The following is a 26,326-nucleotide window of genomic DNA, read 5'->3' as shown; positions in this document are numbered from 1 at the left end:
TTTTTTATAAACATAGTAAGTTAAATTTGATGATATTAGTAAACGAGTTATTTATATATCAGTATGTTTAAAACTTGACAACCTTATCTTAAATGTTGAGTAGCAAGGTTAACTTAGGCAAGTTTAGACTTAAACATTTGACATGTTGTGTGAACTTAAGTATATTTGTTTAGATTTAATAACATGTTAACTCACAATCTTATTTTAGTTCGTGAATATATATTTGTGCCAATGCGTAACGGTTTAAAAATTTAAAAAAAAAATTCCTTAAAAAATATATATATTTGTGAATAAGGTTTTTAAACAGATATTTTTTTAGAGCCATATAATTCTAATTTCAAGTAAATTCAGTACAAAACTCAATAAAATTAAAAGGAATAACATTTAAACTTATGCGTTTAAAACGTAATTAAGCATAGGATGTGATAATTTAGTTAACATTTTCGAACTAGTTATTATCCATATGTAAATGCATGAAAGTTTAATGTAACCTTTACATAAAGACAGACATCAACTATCAGCCACTATTTGAAAAGTTTCAACTTTGAAATTTAAGAAACTTGGTCACGCTGCTATTTCCTGAATTTTGACTTTAAATGTAGCAGGACAAAACTTGTCTGCATTTCAAAACTAAAAAAATCGTTTTTTTTCAAAATATTTAGAATACAGTATAAGTAATGTATGTATGGTAATTGCCAAGTTATAAACCGTATTTTTTTATTTAGATTAAAAATTGTTGTTATAGAAATTGGTTGTTTTTTGAACGAGTTAATATATATAAGAAAATGTTATTCATTTAACCTATAGAAGTGGTTTATATATTTGGATAATGGAAATATTTTTTAACATATTTTGGAAGTATTATTCGAAAAACGACTCCCAATATTTAGGTAAGTTAAAAATATAAAAAATTAAATAAAAATTTAATTTTTTTGTTTAATTAATAAAATAAAAATGAACTAATGTTATATTTTGTTTTATTTTTCTTGTTAAATAACAATTTTTATTTTTTTTTTAGCCTTGTGCAATTAAAAACGCTTGCAGGACTATTCAAAAAAATCCTACATTACTTATCAACTTAGTCACGTGACCTTACTCTTAAAATGAAGGTTACAGTTTGTTTCGGTAACGTTCGGGTTGTGGTACCATGTGGAAAAGGTGACGTCAGTGTGGCAGATTTGCAAGAAAAAGCTTGTGCAAGATACAGAAAAGCAATCGGAAAGGTAAAAATATTTTTGTAACGTTTAGAAAAATCGGTATTTTTGTCATTTGTGATCGCCCCAATTAAAGTCTTACATGCGTTTTTTTATATATACTTGCCCATATTAAACGCATAGAAAATGTATAAAAAATAATTAAAATCCCTATTAAATATACAGCATTTTCGTATTAACACCATTAACACCTTACGAAATTAGGGGCAGAAAAAATCAATTGTTTACAATTTCAAAGCAACTTAGGTTCATCTAAAATTAAAAACCTATGTTTGTTATTGGGCTTTGAAGTACGACTTACAGTCTAACACCATAGCAACTCACTTTAAATGAATATTAACAAAGTTAACAGCAGTGTACTTATATTGGCTACTTTAAGCTATAAGGGCATACTTGGCTAAATGCGTGCGGGCAATATACGACAAAGCAATTTTTATTTTGCCATCTTCAGTCTATAGAAAGCTTTTTTATTGTCAAAATAGGGTTTGTTTTATAGGCAAAAATTTGGCATTTAAATTTTAAATTGATCAATGTATAGTAAGCTAGAATGACCGTTCGTTAACTTTAATTCAGACTAAGTTCAGATTTGTTCGTCTTATTAAAAAATTTACAATAAATAATGTTTTTTTAGACCCAGATTTTTTTTTATTATGAAGTTAGTCCTAGATCACTATGAAATATAGCCTATAAGCTATGTTAAGCGATTTTTTTTAAACCTAAGTATAAACTATTCTGTAAACAGATAGCTAACGGGTAGCCTTAAACACATTAAAATTAATTTCAAAACTCTCATCTATGTTGTTTAATTTAGACTATTAGCAAGTTAACCAGCAAATTCTAACCTTCTACATTGTATTATATCTTAAAGTTCAACCTTACATTGTTACTTAATTGTCGCTAACTTTCCGAGTAAATTCAGTGCCTTATTACAAACAGAATTCCGATTATTGGATCAGAATACTACAACTTGGAAGCGCTGTGGATGGAGGTATTCTAGATTGGGATGACCTCGTTTATGACGTCATAGAAGACAAAGAGAAGGTAAGTGATGTCATAAATAATATATTAAATAATCGAGTTTAGAATTACGACCCTTTTCTTTAAAACCAAAATTCGATATTTCCTAATGCTTTATACTGGGTTAATGCGATTATAGAATGGCATGTGGTGTTATTTAATGATATTCTTATATACTTAGTTCAATAGTGCGTAAAATATCGTTACATTATAATGATTCCATTATGCTTTTAGTATTAAAATAGCGCGGGGGCGAAAAATACAAAAACTTATTATATTAAGTTACAAAAATCCAAATATTAGTAACTTTAGGAGAAAAAAGTTACAAAGTAATAAAGGAATAAATATATTTTTTAATCTTTATAAATTATAATTTTTTTTTTTTGATGAACATTTTTTTGACTTTTCTTCTTTAGTTAATAGCTGTATTTGAAGAAGAGGAACGTCAAAGTTCGGAGTGGGAACTAGGGAGTGTGTCAAGCTCAGAGGGAAGGAGCACTCCTCAAAGAGCTTCCGCCATCAAATCAAGATATCACGATCTTTCGAATGGTGGTAAAAAAAAACAAAAAATAATTTAAAAATTTATTTAAATTTTGGAATTTTTTTTGATTTTTTTTTTGATTTTTAAATAGGAATATCTCAAAGCCACCGATATAGTAACAACACAAGTGTAGAAAAGGATTTAAAAAGCTCACCTTATTATAATCATAACAGGGATACCTCGCTTGAAGTAGACGTGGGAATTGATACACTTAAAACAAGTAATTTGTTTTTTAGTCAATTTTTAAATTATTTTTTTAAGCTTTAGAATGTCATACATTTCAATATCGTTTTTTTAGGGGCTACCATTTACATGTAAAATCCAATATATAGTATGGTACACACTTTTAATATTTTTTGTATAAATGAAAAATTAGTTTTTCAAATTTTGAAAGAATTTTATTAAAGTATTAAATTTGTAATAATATTATGTATATAAAAAATACCTGTAGTAATATAATGTGTTGTAGGATCTTTATATCAGATAAATACAACTAACTTTAATATGTTTGTTGTTAAATAAAATTGACTTTATCACACGCACGTATGTTCGTGGTTTTTATTTATTATTTTAATTTGTTTAACGGTAAATAATCTTGATTTTCTAATCTCAATTTTCGACCTAAATATTGCGGTAAAATTTTTATGAATCATTTTTTGCGGTAGATTTAAATCTACGCGGTAAAAATGTAATTTTTATCAGATTTTTTGAACAATTTTTTACCAGATGTTTTCGGGTATTTTAAAATTGTATATAATATTAATTTAGAGTTTGTAATAGAAAATAATGATTTGACACTTATTTTAAATAACCTAATTTAGTCTTTTTAGTCATTTTTATGACTTTTATCATTTTTAGTCATACGCCGATTTTCATATAACCAAGTTTTTTATTGACTAATGTTATTTTTTCCAAAAGCTTATTAACATAACGAATCTATGTCTATATTTAAAAAAAAATACTCAATAAATAATTGATTTAAATATTTAAAAATTGTTTTCCTAAATATTACGTCATTTTTAAAATGTATTATAAATAATTTAAAAATTGCAGACAATCATAATTGGTAGACGAAAAACAGATGTTACCAACATTTTTTTTAATCCAAAATTTCTAAAAATGTTCGTCACGATAAAATACTTCTACCTAAACCTCTCCCACACATTTTGTACTTGTTTATTATTTTTGTTTATATAGTTGTAAGTGGCATGTGATAGAAGGTAAATATAGACTATTGTGTGTTTTAAAAGAACCTTGTATTTCTTGAATAATTTTTATTCATTGTCGATAGATCGGAACTCATGCCCTTTGCTTAAGTCAGAATTGTTGTAAATGTATGCTTTATAGATAGAATTTAAACTACTAAATCTTATATTTCAATCATCACTTACAAGAAAACATAAGTTTGTTAAGAAACCCCAATTCAATATTGCTTAAAAAAACGCATAATTTAACCATTTTTGACTAGCGATGTAGTTGATAAAATTACATGTAATACAACTATATGTTCACACTATTCATTTTATTGCTGTATAAATGATATAATTAGTTTGTTTTTATTTAAAATATCGTGAGATATTCGCAGTTAAATTTAATAATATTTCCTCTGACCATAACAATAACAAATACTTAAATGTTATTGGGTTTTCAATAGACTGAATTTGTATGATAAAATATGAAATTTACGTAGAAAAAATTAAAATTTTCGCGCATTTAGTTAAAATTTAAAGATTTAGAATGTCAAAACCAAAAGTAATTTTATTAGAAAGTTATTTATTTAACAATTGTGGTTTTTATGTCCGGTTCTAAAAATATCAATTTCAAAATTGTCACTTTCGTTTGTCAATCATTTCGTTATTGAATAAATAATAACAGGTTACATTATTGGTTTAAAAAAAATAGCAATCTGAGTAATGCGAAAATTATTATCATTTTTTGTAAGAAATTTTTGACGTAAAATATTTAAATTTTTATTTAATTGATAGTTACGATTATTTTTAGATTTTTACAAAATTATTTATTTTTTTAAATATAAAATTATTTTTACGATTTTTTGCAAACAATCCAAGCTCTGTTTACGTCATAAAATTAACATTGTTTTCCATTGTTTGTCTTGTTGTTATTGGTTACGCCATTGACGCGTTGGTATCGAAAAAATGTGCAATTCTATGTGGGAGTTTCGTTAGATTTCGATGTTAACATTTTTGAATATTCATGTTATTATCAATTTTTGTTGATTAAAAACGAGCTAAAAAAAGAACTGCTAAAATTAACGCTAAATATTGCGGTTTTACGCATACTAAAATGAGTGATTCGTTATCATAAGTTAACTAATAGTTATTAATTGTCTTACTAAGCATTATAGAAGCATACGCGTCATATTAAACGTCATTTTATACGCATATAATAACGTGATAAATTACTCAATATAAAATACGTAGTAGTGGCCTAATAAAGAATTAGTTTAACTTTTAACTTAGCGAAATGGTATATGTTGTATACAATTGAAAATATCTAATACCTAGGTACCATTTCTATTATAAGTTGGATATAGTATTGAACCTTTTGTTAGGCCGAGTTAGCAATTTCCTTTACCTACTGGTTAAATATCAAATTTTATAGCTTTTTTATGTTTTAAATAAAAGAAATTGTGAGAAAATAGAAAGTAACATAGTTCCACTACAGCAGAGTTTATATTGCATTGGTAAAGTTAAGGGTAGTGTTATTATTAAAGTGAACCTAATATTAAAATAGTAAAAAAAATTTAACTTTATTAAAATAGGTATGTTATAGTTATTTGTGGATATATATAGTTTATTTTAGTATTTACCTTAATATATTTACTCCATTATTTGGCTATAAGTGTTGTATTGTTAATCAACTAAACCAAACATTTAATGTTGTTTTTTAATATTTTAATAATAGTACAGGCTGACTACATACGAATTTGTAATAAATCTAATATTATTATTTGAACGATAAGTATTTGTACAATAGCTTAAACGTATACATCACCTTTATAATAATAGCAGCCCACTTCTACTTGTATTGTATACTGGCTTTAGTTATTATAATGTGTCACACTACTTATTCTTACAGTTGAAAGTTGTTTTTTTAGGTTTTAGAATTAAATTCTTATACTGTATATATATGAAAATGTGATTTATTAAAAAAATCCAAGCGCAATATTTATAATACCAGTTTAATTTTTGTTTTACATTAGTATAGTTAATTTACAGGTTAAATTTTTTTCTGTCAATTTTTTTTTAATGTTGTTAAAACATATTATTCAAAGAAAATCTAAGTTGTAATTTAATCCCAGTAATTGGCTAATTTTTCACTTAAATTAGGCCATTCATTTGCTTACATGTCTGCCTTTGAAATTAAAACTGAATTAGGGACTCATTAAAGTAGACTTACATTTATTTTTCTGACCTTTTACTTAACATACTTAACACTGGCATATTAACACTTAAAAAAATAAAGATTTAAAAATTTAAATTTGTGGCATTATACTAAAATGTAATAAATAAATGTATTTTTTAACTCTAATCTTCTATTTTTTTATTTTTTTGTAGATTCACTTATAGTAGTTCGAAGAGAAAGTGATAATTATTCGAATAACGAAAATAATATTTCTGTCAACAACTCGAGAAATAGTTCACTCAATATGAGCAGGGTAATTTTCCTTTTAATTCCTCCTTTTTTTAAAACAAATTTTTTTGGGTATATATATACTTACTTTAAAAACCTCTTATTAAAATATTTGTGCCAAAATTTAAAATTTTATATTTATTTTTTTAGACCATGGACGAACCAATTTTAAACGGCTCCAATGTCCGTTACCCAGTAGCACACCATCACTATCACCATAGAAACCAATCCTCCGAAGAATACCGATCTCCTACTCTTCCCAAACCCAACCCTCCTCCTTCTAAAAACAATCACCGTCGTAAACCAAGCGATGACATGAAAAACGACGACAAAAATTATTTTAAACGGGATAAATTACGACAATCAATGGCTAGTGGGTTATCAGAATCCATAGATGAAGCGGATTATGATTTTAACAAATTCGATAATCCGAAATTATCGTTTGATAACTCGTACCCGTTTCAAGATAGTGGTTTAAGCAGTATTTCACATTCAAAACATGATTCAGGGGTAGTAAATGATCATAGAAATGAGGAGTTTAATTTTAACACAAAAAATTATTCAGTTTGGTTTTATAAAGACTCACAGGAAGTGATTTTGTTAAATGATGGCTCACCTCTTGGTCTTAAGGTAAGTTGTGATTTGATTACTTATTGTGTTTTTACATAGTCAAAATATTGAACACTTTTATTTAATTTTTTTAGAATTATCTAAAATTTATTTAAATAGATCTAAAATTTTGTGAAATTAACTAACCTTTTGAAAAGGCTTTACCAAATTATAATATTTGTTTAAAGTGATTTAGTTTTTGAGAAATAAGCTTACATTTTAAAAGGGCATTTGCTTAATAATACTATTTGCAAAAGATAACTTAAAATTTTAATACCAAAATATCTTATTTTATTTATTTTTTTTTAGGTTGTGACGTTTACCGACCCAAAAAGTAGAAAGTTTGCTGGTTTGTTGATTGAAAATATTGAACAAGATTCGAGGATAGCAGAAGAAAATTTGTTGTCATGCGGGGATGTTATTGTTGAGATTAACCACCAAGTTTTAATGGAATATTCTGTGGAAGAGTAAGTTTAAAATTTTGATTTTGTAAATTCAAAATGAATTTAAAAAAACACATCTAATGTTTATAGGTGAATAAATTACTGCTAATTTTAATTTAATTTTTTTAGATATATATTTACATTCTCATATTTTAAATTTTTTTTTTAATTTAAAAATTATTTTTTTCTAGTTTCAATAGTTTTTTCAGTTTTGAAATTAAATTAACTTTTATTTTTTCTAGTTCACAATCAATATTGCGAGATAGTTTACATTATCCCCAAATTCAGTTTCGTATTCTTCCAGTAGAAGAGAAAGAAAGACAACTTAATGGAATAATAACACCCAACAGGTAATTTCCTAATGATTTGTTCAACAAAACACAAGGCAAACAATATAAAGTAAAGACAGGTGTTCTATAAACAGAAAGTTGATTGTATATTTTGTTTAGTTTTGCAATGTAGACAGTAGTTTAAATATATTTTAAAAGCAGACATTGTAAAAACTTTTATTGTAGGTTATTACTAATACTTTATTTTGCTTTTTTTTTAAAGTAAATCTTATGTTTTTTTCAAATTTTTATAAAAAAAAAACTTTTTTGTTTTAGATCGTCACAATCCAAGTTAAAAACCCCGCAGATTTCACTTACAACTGCCACCCCACCTACCCCCAACCCTAACTTACCCCCAAATAACCCCCCTACTATATCTCACAATAAACATGATGCTTCCAACTCATCAACCTCATCTATTTCAACTGTAAGTTTTTTAATTTTTGTTAACTTTGTGATAAATAAATTTTTTTGTTGAAGATTTTTTTGTATAGTCTAGAACTTGGTTTTAACCTTTAGGCGATGGGAATTATATTTTATTAAGCTCAGGGGCAAATAGTGTGGCATTGGTACAGCTCAAATCTAAAACTTTTCTTAAACCTGAAACTTTTCATCTTGTAATTAGATTTTATAACTGGTATACCAAACTACCAAAATAGTCCAAAATAAATTGAAATTATTTTCGTTAAAATTTCAGTTTTAAAATTGTTTTAATATACCAGAGATGCATAATTCACTGCATTTAGTCTGTAAATTATTAATCAATATTGCAACATTAACCATTATGTAAACACATTAAATACTATTTATAACATTAGGTGTTTTTTCACACTTTCAAATTTTGACATTTTTATTAAACAACATTGTTAATTGTTTTAAAATTTTATTTTCAGGAATCGGCAACAAATTCAACCACGAATAAATTACCACTAATTGCTCAACAATCTTATGATAATATTGGACTTTATACAAGAAAAATTGGGAATAGGATTAATATTCAACTTAAAAAAGGTAATTCTTTAAAGTAATTTAATTTGGTATAAAAAATATTATAGGTATGTTTTATTGTATGTTGGCTTAAAATTTACAAAAAGGTTAGAATTATTTAATTATAAATTATTTATATTTTATACAATTGAGAAGGGTAGCCTTAATAAAAAAAGGTTAAAATTAGGAGGGCCCTTTAAACTAAGCCATATAATCTACTTACGCACTATATATAACTTAATATTAAGTTAGGTTGGGTTAACATTACCAGGATTTTAAAGTTAGTGTAGTTTAAATATTGAAAATTAAGTTTAATCTCAAGATTTAAAAAAGTGAAAATTTCACTGTATAAATAATAATAATTTAACTCTACAATAAATATTTTAAGTCTTCATATTAGATTAATACTATAGTAAAGTTTCCTTATTAAAAAATTTTTATACACTAGTAATAGTAACCTTTTTAACAATTTGTTAATCTTAATATTTTTTGTGTATAGAGTCGCATGGTCTAGGTTTTAGCCTTACAGCAAGAGACACCACTATAGGAGATCCAGGTCCAATTTATATCAAGAATATTATGCCAAAAGGAGCAGCTATACTTGATGGAAGGCTTAGAGCTGGTGACAGGTGAAAAATAATTCTTTTTTAAGTTATCTTTTTAAAATTTTTTTTAAATCTGTTTTAAATAATGAAATTTACTAAGATGAAAAATATTCTGTTTTTTAATTATATTTTTATGGTAAAAGAAATGAAATATTTAATTTTGTGCAATTACCAATTGTTTATTTTTTTAGGTTGTTGGAAATAAATGATCAAGAGTTAACTGGAATGTCACAACAAGAAACTGTTAATATTTTAAGGAGTATTTCAATCGGGCAAACAGTGGATTTAACTGTCAGTAGACAACTCGATAACTTATATCGAAAAATGGTAATTTCAAAAATTTTTATATAAATAAACACAAATTAACACATTTTTTTCGCAATTATGTTTTAGTATGCTTTTTGTCGTAATATACTGTTTTATTAATGCTTGTATTTGCTATTAATCTAACAAAATCAAACAAAAAATAAACAAATTTTTAAACAATTGCGTTTAAGTAGGATTTTTTTTCATAGTTGACTGTTTTTTCTTATGCTTGTATTTGCTTTTATGCTTTTGTGTTAAAATATTTTGCTGTTTTTTATTAGAAGGATGATCCTGAAGCAGATAAATTTATCACCGATGATTCTACCAAGGAACATTTTGTGTTTGATATTGCTTTAAATGATACTGGTATGTTTATTTAGTACCTTATAAGTTTTAGTAGAATTAATGAGTTTTTAAATTCTGCAATCTATTTACCAAAAGTTGTTTTCAAGAAAATTTATTAAAATTAGTTTCTACGAAGTTTTTCTTGTGTTTATTTACAAAATTAATTGGAGTCTTATTTTTACTTAGGTTCAGCTGGTCTGGGCATAAGTTTAAAAGGAAATCAGAGCAAAAAATCTGGCAAAGATCTTGGAATATTTATTAAATCTATTTTTCATGGTGGAGCTGCTTGGCAGGTTTGTGGAATTTATTGAAATAAATTAAAAACTGAGTTTTAATGTGAAAATGGTATTTCTATTTTAAATTTTTATTGTTAACAGACATTTAACCTTATCTTGTACAAATTTAATTAATTTTATCAACTAAATCTGTTTAACTTTTATGTAACGTTAAAATGGAACTCTGAAAACCAAAAAAGTATAAATAAATTAATAAAAATATTGGATCACGTATGTTGTCCGGTTCTAGACAAAACATAATTACACTACGGCTCTCCTAAATTCTCTCATCTGGATTACAGTGCGAGAGAATTATCACCTACAAATTACGAATTCTCTTATAGTAAACAGCACGCTGTTTTGTCTAGAGCTGGACAACATATGTGACCTGAAATATTTAACAGATATATAAATTTGTTATATTTTGGATGTTAATAAATAAATTTATATTACTAGGATGGTAGGTTGAAAGCAAACGATCAACTTGTTGAAGTAAATGGTCATTCACTAACTGGAGTTACAAATCATGAAGCAATTGATATATTGAGAGCTTCTATGTCTACTGAAGGAAATGTTAGAGGAATGATTGAGGTAAGAGCTAGTATGGAAATTTTTTAATTGAAAAATCTAAATTATAATTTCTGTAGGCAAATACTAAATGGTTTATTTTGTAAATGTGTAAATTAGATAAATTAAATTTTAACGCTTTGAAAGTTATAACATTTTAAAGAAAATAGAAAAATTCTTCACATTTTGTTTCAAAATTTTGTGTAACTTTTTATAATATTGTCTTAATGTTATCATTGTACAACATGCAAAATGACAAGACTGTTAACCATTTAAATATATTTAAATTTTAAACATATAGATGGTTGTAGCCAGAAGAAAATCAACCAATGATGGTCGACAATCTTTAGTTTCATCGGAGGCAAGCAGTGATATCTCAGATTCAATTCTTGAACATTTACATACTACTCCATTAAGGAATACTGGTGAGTTATATTTAACTAAAAACTTGAAATATTTATTATCAGTTCAAGTTATGTTTTTGGAATTCAGTTATTTTGGTTAATTTATTTTGTATAACATTATTTAAAACTATTTTTTATGAACTTAGTTTAATTTTTGTTATTTTGTAACAAATATAGGAATAACTTAAGAAATGTAATAGCCTGTCTTTTAAATTTGTTAAGTTACCATAGTTCTTAGTTTAATTTAGTTTATATGCATAGTTTGTAATGCTAATTAGTGCATATTATGTATGGTAAAGGAACCCTACCTTTGATGCATGTATTTAATTTAAATATTCATTTATACAACAACATAATTGTTTTATGTTTTGTTGACATTGTAAACTATGAATACATGGTTTACATTCATTTAATTTAAAATTATAATTTATTTATGTTATCTTAAATGTTTTAGGTTGTTGGTATTTAATGTATATACCTCAAAATCTATTTCAAATTTCCGTTTTGTTCAATTTGTTAGCACTTTTTTATATTTAAAACACAAAAGGGGCTAACTGATGTATAACTACATGTTAGCACTTTAAACTTGCCATGTTAATGTTGTAGCAATATTGATATAGCACTAAAATTCCACCTAACTTTATTGTTAAATAAGCAGTCAATATTTACCAGTGTACACAGCTAGGAACATAAAACCACAAGGTTATTTGTCGTTGGAGTATTTATTTATGCACACTACCTCATTTTAGTCCAAATATTTTATGTTAAAAAGATCAACCTAAGTCCCTGCACACCAAACAAGCATCTTTACCTTCTTTGTTAATGGAAACCTCCTTTGGAGCAGAAGACATATCTGATATTACCAGTTCAAACATGAACATAAACTCGACCACTAAGGAAAGGCGAGGTCGATCAGCTGTGACGGGTGCTGTAGCACGTAGAATTTCGAATCAACAACAACATAAACGGTCACGGTCAGTGAATGCTGAGATGGATACACTGGACGGTGAAGTTGTTAATAAGGTCCGAGAAAAAATTCTAAATTCTTCGGCGTCAAGTTTTTTGAGCAACCTTATTCGCTCATCTGCGACATCACCTAAACCTCCTTTATCCTCTAAATTATCACCACCGGGGTACGCCACATGGACGATCCCAAGAACTCACCGTGTCCCAAAACGCTCATTATCGCTTCGAAGTATCAAAAATGAAGTTGATAAAATCGATGCCAAGAAATCAACACTTGATGGAGCAAAGAGCACAAATGATCTAGACTCTGACTCGGTTACTATGACGACGAATAAACCAATCGGATTAAGTGAACCAAGTCGACGATTGTTTGATAATTTGACAGGTACAACAAAGTTAAAACCGGAGATTTTCAACTTTCTCGACAACTTTGACTTTTTTCTCAGCATGGTCTCTTTTGAATGAATAAAAATTTCATTTTCAGAATGTTTTCTTAGTTTCTTTTTGAATGTTTTCTTTTCATGCTTGTCTGAATAAAATTATATTTATATATTCCAAAAAACTTTACTTGTTTTTAATATTGTGTATATAAGGTGGTAGAAAAATTAAGGTGAAAATTTGATCAAAGAAAATTTAAAACTTAAATTATTTTTCTTTTTTTCGTGTAAAAGTTTTTGTCTTAGATTTTTGAATGTATTTATAAGATTTAAATACCCAACGAATGTTGATTAAATTATAAAATTAATCATATAAAATCATACAAAAGCATGTATTTAATTCTACACATTATTAACAGTTCTTTTATTAAACAAATTAATATTGTTTTCAATATTCTTATTACACATTTGTTTAACATATATCTTACTTCTTAATTAAATTGTGATTTTTGCAAATTGTTGGATTAAATTTTATTTGTCTATTTATTGTAAACTTGCTTAATATTTTTCTTAATATTTCTGCATGTTGAATGTTAGTATTTATCCCAAATAATAAATGCATGTTCATTTTAAACAAAAAATTATGTTTAAATTTACCATTTTAATGCATTTTCTAATAGCATATGATGTTATTTTGTGTGTATGTTATAAGTTTAAACTAAAATTTTTTTTCAGACCATTATTTTAGCCCAAAGTTTAGACTTTTATTTTTTTTAAATTTATTTTCAAATTTATTTTTTTAGCGCACGAAATAGTTGGTTTCGAGCACAAAAATTACGAATCACCTGAATCTCAAATTGATGGTAAAACTTCAAGTTTAAGTAGCACTTCTGGAGAACCACTTTCAAGACTGAGGTCCAATTCACCCCCAAACCACGGTAAGTAAAATAAAGGTTTAACAATTTTAGTAATTTCTTTATTTTCAAAATTTTAAATTGTTAGTGGAAGTACATGTTTTAAAGATGATATTTTACACAGAAAAAAAGATAGGTTTTATAAATTGGTCTGTATAGAAATAGAATTAGATTTGTTATCAGATAATACAACCTTATTTTTAGCATTTAAATGTTAAAAAATAAACAAACAAAATTTTGATAAAAAATTTGAAATGGTATTTTTTAAAAAATTTTTAATTTTTTTTTAATTTGAAATTATTAATAGTTTAAAAAATAAACAACTGATATTTTTTTAAAGATGTAGTGATTGGGGATGAAGAATGGCCATCAGGAGCTTTTGATCCTTTCAATCGTGAAAGTGCCATCCGTCAATCTATATCAGAGAAGAGAAGGGAAGCAGTGCCAAGATTTAATAATAATGCTTTAAGTGGAGATAAACTAAAACCCAGAGTACTGCATGAAATTGGTAAGCTATTCATCTAGGTTAAATTTTAGATTCTTTTTTTTTTAAGTTAAATTGGTTAAGTTTTTATTGAAAAAGTAATTTTGAAATATCCTTTTTCTGTTAGCCTGTCAAATTTTATTTTTGTGTATTTAAAAAAAACGCAATTTGTTTTTGGTTTCCTTAGTGAAACATGTAAAAATTTGTTATACCTATGTAATGGTGGTTTTACATCTGTTTGTGGTATACAAAATTTAGTAAATTTTTTGTGGTATTTTTTTGTATTAGATTATCATCCGTTCAAATTAAAACTTAACCAAGTTGGTTTGAAAGATTGACAATGAGAAATTACTTTTTATAACAACCTTATATTAGTGGCTGCACTGTCTAAGTTGATTGTGTATTAGAAATTTTCAATCCACTTAAAAATTATGAAATCTTTACATAATTTTGGTTTTAATTTTAAAATTTTACATTTTTTTTTAATTAACTTTGAATTCATATTATAGACAAAAACCAACAAAACTTACCAGAAATCCAAACTAAACCGGTTCAAACTGGTTTCAACCGAATTGAAACTCAATTCAACAACAATAATTCAACTGTTACTGAAGGTATTTCCACATTTTGAGCACTTTTTTTTACCAGCATTTTTTTGCATGCTTTTTAATTAGAAACTAAATTTTATTTAAATTTGAACTAAAATTGAATTTTTGTTTATATAGCATTTGCATTACATTTTATTTGTTTTTTTTTAATTTGATTTTTCATAGCTACTAACACACACCATTATGTTCCTTCTAAAAAAGCACAAAAATGAATTAAACAAATATGAATTTAAACCACTTTTTAAATTATAAAACAAATTTTTTTTCTTAACCTTCATTTAATAATGGGCAATATAAAAACAAAGTAAAGATTATGTACTCAAATTTTTATGCAAAATTTAGGACATATTTGGCACTCATTTTCATAAATACTTGCACACTTTTGTAAACCTTATAACTTGGAAGGAACACATAGCTCTAACCACACAAAATGCATGATTTTTATAGTAGATCGAACAGATAATCTTCATACCAACATTGGTATTGTGCATGCCCAACAATCAGACAAAATCTCTGACGAGAAAAAATTCGGAAATCAAAACGGTTTTCGAAAATCGATTTCAACCGAGTCACTTGTAGCTTCTGTTAATATTCCAACCAACCAAATTCAAAGTAAAAATCGTTTTCCGACGTCAAAAGTTGAATATCTTGATATTCCAGGTTTAAAGTTTAATAAATTGGGTGATTCAGTAAAAATATTTAAGTATCTTTTTAAAACTTATATTTTTAGAGGTAGATTTGATACATAAATGCTTTCTGTTTTGTTTTTTGAAATTAGGCCTAACTGTATTTGTTTTATTTATTTGAAGTAGTTAGTAATCTTGTTTCTCAATGTTTAAAGTTTTTTCTGCTTGCCTTTATTTTTTATTTTAGTTTGAGACTAACTTTTTAAAATTGTATAAGCATATTGTAAATATGGAAATAAAAATAAAAAGGGGTTTGTTAAGGAAATTCTATTTAACTAAATATTTTAAAACAACCTTTTTCCTTGAAGGTTCCAACTTAGATGTGGGTCCAATGTTAGGAATTGCAAAATCGAGTTCTCTTGAAAGTTTACAGACAGCAGTTGAGAATTGTGTGGTGGCGAACAATAATATTGAATCTCCTTATCCCAGACCTTTACCTAAGGTAAAATATTTAATGTTTAATCTTAAAATAAAGTGCTATTGTATTAACCAAACTATATGTATGTATAAATACAAATATGCTAGTTCATGGTTATGTTATGTTTATTTGATGTTATAATTTCAGTTTTATTTTAATTTTAATAAGGGTTTTTTTGTAATAAATTATTAAAAGTAAGCAAAAGTATTGTGAATTGTTTCCAGAATACCTGTTTAAATTATAGCTAAATTCTTGTTTTTACCATATACACAGTGTAAACATAGTAATTGCATAAACACATTGTTTCAATTTAAAGAAATCTAATTTAACGCAAAATATTATCTTAGGTTGTAAGAGGCCGAATACTGAATGATAGTTTTAGAGCTGCGTTGGATCGATCTTATGATATGACCTCTGAACTTCCCACATTAAAACATATGGCTATTCGTGAGTTATTTTAATTTAACTTCTTATATTTGGTGGCATTGCTTTTATGCTTGTCTGTAATCTTTTGTTTACTTCTTACATTGTATTTCTTATATGTTAAATTCAATTTATTGTAAAATAACTATTAGAATTAAACCCTCAAAGTAATGTAGTTATTAAACTAGAACTTTACTTTTTAAATATACTAAATATTAATCTTTATAATTTTAATTATCATATTTGAAAGTAAATTTATTATAAATGGTATAACGCTCATTTTAAGATTTAATGTTAGCACTTTTATCATTTATTTTTGCATTTGTTTTTTTGCATGAACTAACTTTTCACTCATTTTTTTCATTTCTCATCACTGACAAATTTTTGGACAAATTTGGAAAATAAAGCAACTGAAAATAACTATATAGAAGGTGGGAATATATAGGTTTTAATACTAGAAATTAAAAGATTTTAAAAGTTGTGTTTTTATGAAAAAAATTGTGGTAATTTGAAGTTAATTATTTTTTATATTAATTACAAGACGATTTGTAAAAAAAATTGTTTTTTTTTTGGTTTGGCACTTCAATTTCATTTTGCATGTTTTATTTTATTCAATGTTTTAAATCATTTTGATTTAAAACATAACTTGCTCATTTCAACTCAATATACTTGTGCTTTTTTGTGGTCCATGTTTCATTTATAACTTCCAAAAATAACAGTAATTTATGCTAAAACTTAATACCATTTTAAAATATATATATCTAAAAACTAAAAATTAATTTAAAAATTATTTTTTGACTATTGTAGTACATATATATTCCCTTTTTTAAAAATAATCTAGTTTTTTTTTGGTACCTAATATTAAAGTTGTTTGAACTTTTATCTAGTACGTGAGGAAGACGATGGAAAATTTTCACCTCGTAGCTCCACAGCAACATCTAGTGACAGCTCGATACAGGGAAATAAAAAACAACAGAAACGAGCTGGGAAAGGAAATAAATTATTTGGGTTATTCAAGTATGGCTTTTGACTTAAGTGAAATTTATTGTTTTTTTTTTAATTTTCAAATTTTTATTTTTTAACTATAGTATGTTTTTATTTAACTTAAAATATAAAAACTAAAATTTTTTTACCTAAATAAGTGTAAACATTTTTTTGTTTTATTTTTAGAATAAATAAGAACAAGAGATCACCTGATTCCATGGGAAGAGATATCAAAGTGACGGAAAGTGAAATGCACAAGAGAAATTTGGAGGCAAGACGAGAAAAAGATTTTGAGAGAATGAAAGATGAAAATGAAAGGTTTTTAAAAACTTTAATTTTTTAAACGACTTCATAAAAAAAGATTTTTTTTATTTAAAACTGAATTTATTTCCAAATTTTTAAAACAAATTTATATTATTTGACAGAATTCAAGCTAAAGCAAGAGAGTTAAGAAACAAACAAGCTGATGTACATTTGCGTGGAATCAACAAAAATAGGTAATTTTTTCTCACATTATGTTCCTATCCAGGTGCAAATTGTTTAATTTTGACACCCCCTGTAACTATTGATTGTTGTTTAGTTTTGAAACTCCCCGTGCACCAAGTGTTCCTGTGACAGCAATGCAAAGAATCACAAATATTGATCCAAAGGTTGGTAATTTTAAGAAAATTAAAAGTTTTTTGGTCATCTAAAATGATATTTTTTTAACCACAAAAAATAGGAAAAAGTTTAAATAAAAATACCAATTTTTTCAGTCTTCATTCTATGATTCTCCATCTGGAAGACATTCGGTTGATCCCACCTCCCAGAAAGGTCATCTCCGCATCCAACAAGATCCTCCTCCAAGAAGTAGGAGGTACAATAAGGAAGACAAGATGAAGTTCAAGGAAGCTGCAAACACTTACAGTTCACTACCTAGGTTTGTTCTTGAATGTATTTAAAACATTTTTAAATTTATTTATTTTTTCTAATTTTTTAATCAGTTTTTAAATTTAATTATAATTTATTTTTATTTTTGCATTGGGCTAAGTGTTGATGTGTTTAATATATTTGTTGTTTAATATCATTTAGTTTTAAACTAAAATATTGTCATCTAGTTATATAGAGTAGTAGTCATGTAACCCAAAAATTATACCCAGTGTTCCTTCGAAAGTAAAAAAAAAGTTTTTTTCGTAAATTAAGAAAATTTAAAATAAAAAATATTCTAAGGTTATTTTAATAAGGACACTGGGTATATAATATTCATTATTGTGTTTATGATTTGCTGAATGTTGTATTTTTGTTTTGAAATTAACAAGTTTTGCGTTTTTGTTGGATTTAAGTTTAATCGACATCGATTGGTTAAGTGACGATGGTCCAGATTCGAGTGATGCGTAAGTAAGAACTCCGTCGAGTTCGACTCAAATAACAGGTCCGAGTAAACCACGTGGTGATCTCACACGTGCTTTAAACTAAACCCCCAAAATATTAATCGAAATTTTTACGGTGGCATTTTTGCGGCAATTTTATGGCAGTTTTATATAATATATCAAGCAATTTTTTGCAATTTTTTTTATGAAGCAGCATTGCTTTTTTAAGCAAGCATTTTTGACAATTTATTTTAATTAATTTTGTAAAAAAGCTTTATTACAATTTTTAGGTGAGGGCAAATGATGTTTTTTTGTGATGGCATTTTTTGCAAGACAGTTTAAATATATTGTTATACATAGGCATATGTTCAAGGCTTTTTTTTGTTTCAATTTGGTCCCAAGAACATTGTTTTTGTTAACAAATCCAACATATAAGTTTTGGTAAATATTTTTTATTAAATTTCCTAATAAATCAATTCCTTGTAGAAATTTTATGTCTCGAAAAAAAGGAAAAGCTAAATCTGACCGAGGTAGGTTAAAGTAGTTGTCTCTCATTTCTTCACTTTGCCTGAAAAAAAGCAAGCAAATAAAATAGCTAAGGGTTCTATAAATATTTTCCTTTTCAAAAATATCTTTAATTTTTCAAACCATGTTAACCAAGAATTGCTATTAAAAATTTAGCCAAAATTTTACATATAAGTACATATTTCTTTTCCAAACTTTATATGATCAAATAATTTGTCATTTAAAATGATTTAGAGATCCTTATGTCGGTTATAAAAGTGCATGAATGCCTGTTTGCATAAACTAATTGCATGGATTTACGATAATATTAAGACTAGAAAAATTGTTGGTGATTTTTAGGTGTTTTATTGGTGCATTTGTTATCTAAAAGCTAAATTGTCGTTTTTAGTTCTAAACATCGTTATATACATTTTTTACATAACATACAATTTTTACAAGCTCAGAATATGAATATTTTAACCCACATGGCTGTATTTAAAAACATTTTTATTAAATTTTTTAATTTTTTTTGAAGTCCAGACCATTATTTAGGAGGTAGTATTGTTCACCCCTACAGGTAAATATGACGTCACAAGAAAAAAATATTTTAATAAACTCACCAAATGTGTTATCCACACTGTGTGTTTAAAAATTACACACACTTACACACATTTTTTGCAACTTATTCTAAATTTTGACTTTTTTGTTCTTTATTGTAAATTTTTTGGTGACTTTTTTTTATTTAAATACTTTGTACTATACACACACATGTGTGTTTTATACAAAGTGGGTGTGTGTTTTTAAAGTTTTGCACACACTTATTGTGTGGTGTTTTGCATGTTTTGAAAAATAACTTTCATTTTTACAGCTTTGTCAAATTACTAACACAAGTGTGTTATTTAAATGATTGGTAGTTAAAACTTTTGGATCAAATATGATTTTAACTTAACATAAGTAAACCCTAAAAAATCTACTTAAATTTTACATGTAAAAATTATAATTCTGATGTTAATATTTTTTTTTAAATGTAAACTTATCAAAATATGTTTTTAAATTTAAATTTTAACTTTTTTTAAAGTTTTGCTGGTGATATATGTAATATACAGTTTACTTAAATTAACATTTTTTTTATTTGGTTGACCTACAGACAGCCTAGAAGAGATGGTTTATACAACGATACGGGCTCGCGGAAGATTGGAACATTAGCAAACGGTCGTTTAAGTTACCACGAAGGAATGCTAGATCGAAGGTTGAATGGGACCTTCAGGGATGTAACTCAAAGCGAGCGCAAAGTGAACAATATCGAGTTTTATAACCGACAAAAACCACCAAGGGCTACACCGTCGCCTGTGAACAAGCAGAACGAACAGCAACGTACGGTTGTGTACGATGACCGAGATGAAACAATAACCAGTGATAAACAAAAATATTTTCATAAACGAGAACTTAGCCCTCAACCTCCTTCGCAAAATTTCTACGTTTCGAAACCGAACAGCGGCGTGGTTTTAAGGCGATCCCAGCCTTCCACTGGATCCCAGCAACGTAATAAACAAATCCAATACAGGCACAGTCTATATACTGATAGCCTTTCGTCACCAGCGCACAAAATTCAAAAATTTCCGCGTAGTTCTTCAGTAAGTAAAGCACCAAGTCCTAACAACCTGAACCGACTTAGTGTGCTACACCGTGAAGGTTATGATAGTAGTGGCGCTGATAGTTACCGCACAGCATCACCTACCAGTTCAGAAGCTGCTGAAAATAACAGAGAAACTTACCAGAAGTTAATGAGTTCACAGTTTTCTGGAAATCAAGGCGGTGAACTTATGGGTAATATTGAAGTCTCAGTTCCCTATAATTTATAGTTGGAAATTAACATTCTTTGTCTACCAAATTACAAACTTTTGGTGGCGTTTTGTTTATTATTTTGGTACGATTCTGTAATGGCTGTGCTAGAATTTATGAACTGCGATTTTGATTAACTTTATTGAAATATTTTTGTAAAAATTATAATTATGCAAGTAAAGGGTCTTGTCGTTTCTTAATTTGTGAATATTTTTTGATTTTTTTGAGCAGGTACGTAATTCTGTAATTTTTGGTGCGTGGTCTATTTTTCTAATGAAATTCGCCTTTTTTTCTAAACCTTTTTCTAATTTGTTCCACTATTTTCATAATGTAATCAAATGTACGTACAACATTATATCACTTTTCGACTGAATGCCTCAACTCATGATATTTTTCTTGCTATTTTTATATTGCCACAATTTTTTAAATTGACAAATTAAAATTATTTTGTCAATGAGAAAAAAAAACAATTTCTTATTAAAATCTAAAAAAGTCAAATATTTTTTTAGAATTTGTATACATTATTGCGATTATTTGCTAATTTTTTTCAGATTGATTTGTTCGTTTTAACACCATCTCGGTAAAAACTATTATTTCTTACAAAATGATAAAAATCAAGAAAACTTAACATTCATCAGTGTTGTTTACAATAATAAAATAAAATGTCAAATGCTGTTTATTTAAACAAACGGGACTCTTGTATATTTATAAAAAACGACAAAAAATTAAATTTGGAAATTTCGAAAAGCAATTTACTTTTAAGTAAATTTTGTTTAATATTTAAAAAGAAAAAATTTATAAATTTGTTTACAGATTTTTTTCTACGAACTCGACACAAAGTTTTCCAAAAAGTCACATTCACCTTTAAGAGTTTTTTAAATTAAAAGGTCACGTGATCACGCTCACAGTTACAGCCTAAAGCCCTAGGATAACTTTATCACCATTACGAATACAAAACATTGATTTAAAGGTATGATATACATCAGTAAAAATATTTAAAAACAAAAATTTAGATTTTAAATTCCATTTACTATATCAACCGCAGTAACTTGACGAACCTATTTTGAAATTATTAATCATATATATTAATATTCATAAAAGTTATAGGCATATTACATAAAATTTGCCAATTCTTAAAACCCGTTTCATTGTTGGCGCATTTGTTAAACTTAGATACTAAATCAAGAAATTTGCAAATATCTTTTAAAATAAAAAAGTTAAATAAATTTTTGTTTATACTTATCACATCTATACTGTTTTATTACAACTTTGCCGGAAGTTGCCACTTCAATAAGATGCAAACTTGCAAAAAAGCAACAAGCAGATAATGAACATTGCGAGCATCTCTTACGTTTTATTTATTTTGATTTTTGTATTTTTGAATCATTTTTTTCAGTCATTATTTTTTTTGTATTTGACGTCATTTATCTTTTTTAACGTTTATAAATAAACATTGGTTTTCAACCTTTATCGTTAGCTTAACAGGTAAGGTGGCGAACTAATAAGCAAATGGCCCCAGTTCGAATCCGGCGTAGGGTAATAATAAGGCAATTAATTTTGGATTTCAAGATTTGGCAAATTTTATGTAATATAGCTATAACTTTTATGAATATTAATATTTTTGATTAATAATTTCAAAATAGGTTCGTTACGTTACTGCGGTTGTTATAGTAAATGGAATTTAAAATCTAAAACCTAAATTTTTTTCACAATTTTTTATATCAACTTATAATTATATATGCATATGACGTCACATAAAGGCCAACTGGCCAAAATAAAAATTCGCCCTAATTTTTTGTTTTATATTTTTTTGAAAATTTCTTTATCTGGAATTTCAGTTAGACAAGTGCGCATCTAATAAGGCAATTAATTTTGGATTTTAAGATTTGGCAAATTTTATGTAATATGCCTATAACTTTTATGAATATTAATATTTTTGATTAATAATTTCAAAATAGGTTCGTTACGTTACTGCGGATGTTATAGTAAATGGAATTTAAAATCTAAAAAATAAATTTTTATCACAATTTTTTATATCAACTTATAATTATATATGCATATGACGTCACATAAAGGCCAACTGGCCAAAATAAAAATTCACCTTAATTTTTTTGTTTTACATTTTTTTTGCAAATTTCTTTATCTGGAATTTAAGTTAGACAAGTGCGCATCTAATAAGGCGATTAATTTTGGATTTTAAGATTTGGCAAATTTTATGTAATATGCCTATAACTTTTATGAATATTAATATTTTTGATTAATAATTTCAAAATAGGTTCGTTACGTTACTGCAGTTGTTATAGTAAATGGAATTTAAAATCTAAAAAATAAATTTTTTTCACAATTTTTTATATCAACTTATAATTATATATGCATATGACGTCACATAAAGGCCAACTGGCCAAAATAAAAATTCGCCCTAATTTTTTTGTTTTAGATTTTTTTGGCAAATTTCTTTATCTGGAATTTAAGTTAGACAAGTGCGCATCTAATAAGGCAATTAATTTTGGATTTTAAGATTTGGCAAATTTTATGTAATATGCCTATAACTTTTATGAATATTAATATTTTTGATTAATAATTTCAAAATAGGTTCGTTACGTTACTGCAGTTGTTATAGTAAATGGAATTTAAAATCTAAAAAATAAATTTTTTTCACAATTTTTTATATCAACTTATAATTATATATGCATATGACGTCACATAAAGGCCAACTGGCCAAAATAAAAATTCGCCCTAATTTTTTTGTTTTAGATTTTTTTTGCAAATTTCTTTATCTGGAATTTAAGCTAGACAAGTGCGCATCTAATAAGGCAATTAATTTTGGATTTTAAGATTTGGCAAATTTTATGTAATATGCCTATAACTTTTATGAATATTAATATTTTTGATTAATAATTTTAAAAAAGGTTCGTTACGTTACTGCGGTTGTTATAGTTAATGGAATTTAAAATCTAAAAAATAATTTTTTTTCACAATTTTTTATATCAACTTATAATTAATTATATATGCATATGACGTCACATAAAGGCCAACTGGCCAAAATAAAAATTCGCCCTAATTTTTTTGTTTGAGATTTTTTTTGCAAATTTATTCATCTGGAATTTAAGTTAGACAAGTGCGCATCTAATAAGGCAATTAATTTTGGATTTTAAGATTTGGCAAATTTTATGTAATATGCCTATAACTTTTATGAATATTAATATTTTTGATTAATAATTTCAAAATAGGTTCGTTACGTTACTGCAGTTGTTATAGTAAATGGAATTTAAAATCTAAAAAATAAATTTTTTTCACAATTTTTTATATCAACCTATAATTATATATGCATATGACGTCACATAAAGGCCAACTGGCCAAAATAAAAATTCGCCCTAATTTTTTTGTTTTAGATTTTTTTGGCAAATTACTTTATCTGGAATTTAAGTTAGACAAGTGCGCATCTAATAAGGCAATTAATTTTGGATTTTAAGATTTGGCAAATTTTATGTAATATGCCTATAACTTTTATGAATATTAATATTTTTGATTAATAATTTCAAAATAGGTTCGTTACGTTACTGCAGTTGTTATAGTAAATGGAATTTAAAATCTAAAAAATAAATTTTTTTCACAATTTTTTATATCAACTTATATATGCATATGACGTCACATAAAGGCCAACTGGCCAAAATAAAAATTCGCCCTAATTTTTTTGTTTTAGATTTTTTTTGCAAATTTCTTTATCTGGAATTTAAGTTAGACAAGTGCGCATCTAATAAGGCAATTAATTTTGGATTTTAAGATTTGGCAAATTTTATGTAATATGCCTATAACTTTTATGAATATTAATATTTTTGATTAATAATTTCAAAATAGGTTCGTTACGTTACTGCAGTTGTTATAGTAAATGGAATTTAAAATCTAAAAAATAAATTTTTTTCACAATTTTTTATATCAACCTATAATTATATATGCATATGACGTCACATAAAGGCCAACTGGCCAAAATAAAAATTCGCCCTAATTTTTTTGTTTTAGATTTTTTTGGCAAATTACTTTATCTGGAATTTAAGTTAGACAAGTGCGCATCTAATAAGGCAATTAATTTTGGATTTTAAGATTTGGCAAATTTTATGTAATATGCCTATAACTTTATGAATATTAATATTTTTGATTAATAATTTCAAAATAGGTTCGTTACGTTACTGCATTTGTTATAGTAAATGGAATTTAAAATCTAAAAAATAAATTTTTTTCACAATTTTTTATATCAACTTATATATGCATATGACGTCACATAAAGGCCAACTGGCCAAAATAAAAATTCGCCCTAATTTTTTTGTTTTAGATTTTTTTTGCAAATTTCTTTATCTGGAATTTAAGTTAGACAAGTGCGCATCTAATAAGGCAATTAATTTTGGATTTTAAGATTTGGCAAATTTTATGTAATATGCCTATAACTTTTATGAATATTAATATTTTTGATTAATAATTTCAAAATAGGTTCGTTACGTTACTGCAGTTGTTATAGTAAATGGAATTTAAAATCTAAAAAATAAATTTTTTTCACAATTTTTTATATCAACCTATAATTATATATGCATATGACGTCACATAAAGGCCAACTGGCCAAAATAAAAATTCGCCCTAATTTTTTTGTTTTAGATTTTTTTGGCAAATTACTTTATCTGGAATTTAAGTTAGACAAGTGCGCATCTAATAAGGCAATTAATTTTGGATTTTAAGATTTGGCAAATTTTATGTAATATGCCTATAACTTTTATGAATATTAATATTTTTGATTAATAATTTCAAAATAGGTTCGTTACGTTACTGCATTTGTTATAGTAAATGGAATTTAAAATCTAAAAAATAAATTTTTTTCACAATTTTTTATATCAACTTATATATGCATATGACGTCACATAAAGGCCAACTGGCCAAAATAAAAATTCGCCCTAATTTTTTTGTTTTAGATTTTTTTTGCAAATTTCTTTATCTGGAATTTAAGTTAGACAAGTGCGCATCTAATAAGGCAATTAATTTTGGATTTTAAGATTTGGCAAATTTTATGTAATATGCCTATAACTTTTATGAATATTAATATTTTTGATTAATAATTTCAAAATAGGTTCGTTCCGTTACTGCAGTTGTTATAGTAAATGGAATTTAAAATCTAAAAAATAATTTTTTTTCTTAATTTTTTATATCAACTTATAATTAATTATATATGCATATGACGTCACATAAAGGCCAACTGGCCAAAATAAAAATTCGCCCTAATTTTTTTGTTTTAGATTTTTTTTGCAAATTTCTTTATCTGGAATTTAAGTTAGACAAGTGCGCATCTAATAAGGCAATTAATTTTGGATTTTAAGATTTGGCAAATTTTATGTAATATGCCTATAACTTTTATGAATATTAATATTTTTGATTAATAATTTAAAAAAAGGTTCGTTACGTTACTGCGGTTGTTATAGTTAATGGAATTTA

At 26.1% G+C, this 26,326-nt stretch overlaps 1 protein-coding gene across 7 annotated transcripts; it reads left to right on the top strand.

The window, feature by feature from the left end:
- The first annotated feature begins 733 nt into the window (after positions 1–733).
- On the top strand, positions 734–21,474 carry LOC145753964 (partitioning defective 3 homolog). 7 transcript variants are annotated; one of them, XR_014283885.1, is made up of 33 exons: positions 734–890; positions 1,019–1,223; positions 2,151–2,255; positions 2,648–2,783; positions 2,864–2,992; positions 6,351–6,451; positions 6,577–7,056; positions 7,345–7,502; positions 7,721–7,828; positions 8,084–8,234; positions 8,701–8,818; positions 9,294–9,423; positions 9,591–9,726; positions 9,987–10,071; positions 10,237–10,343; positions 10,782–10,916; positions 11,194–11,317; positions 12,069–12,647; positions 13,443–13,577; positions 13,894–14,061; positions 14,547–14,651; positions 15,093–15,305; positions 15,640–15,773; positions 16,097–16,196; positions 16,580–16,603; positions 17,060–17,189; positions 17,343–17,474; positions 17,582–17,653; positions 17,737–17,806; positions 17,912–18,075; positions 18,479–18,567; positions 18,992–19,035; positions 20,157–20,190. XR_014283885.1 is itself a non-coding variant. In XM_082570524.1 (32 exons), exons 2-32 carry the CDS (start codon positions 1,104–1,106, stop codon positions 20,213–20,215), a joined length of 4,452 nt encoding a protein of 1,483 aa, XP_082426650.1. In that variant the 5' UTR covers positions 734–890; positions 1,019–1,103; the 3' UTR covers positions 20,216–20,356. The 7 variants fall into 7 exon arrangements, 6 of the variants coding, with proteins under 6 accessions (XP_082426650.1, XP_082426651.1, XP_082426652.1 ...); XM_082570524.1 differs by lacking the exon at positions 18,479–18,567 and having other exon boundaries at positions 20,157–20,356; XM_082570525.1 differs by lacking the exon at positions 18,992–19,035 and having other exon boundaries at positions 20,157–20,228.
- The last annotated feature ends 4,852 nt before the right edge of the window (positions 21,475–26,326 follow it).

Source organism: Corella eumyota, chromosome 5 (genome assembly GCF_963082875.1).
Source record: "Corella eumyota chromosome 5, kaCorEumy4.1, whole genome shotgun sequence".
Lineage (NCBI taxonomy): Eukaryota > Metazoa > Chordata > Ascidiacea > Phlebobranchia > Corellidae > Corella > Corella eumyota.
The sequence above is the reverse complement of the archived record's forward strand: the minus strand, read 5'-3'. Positions and strand labels throughout refer to the sequence as shown.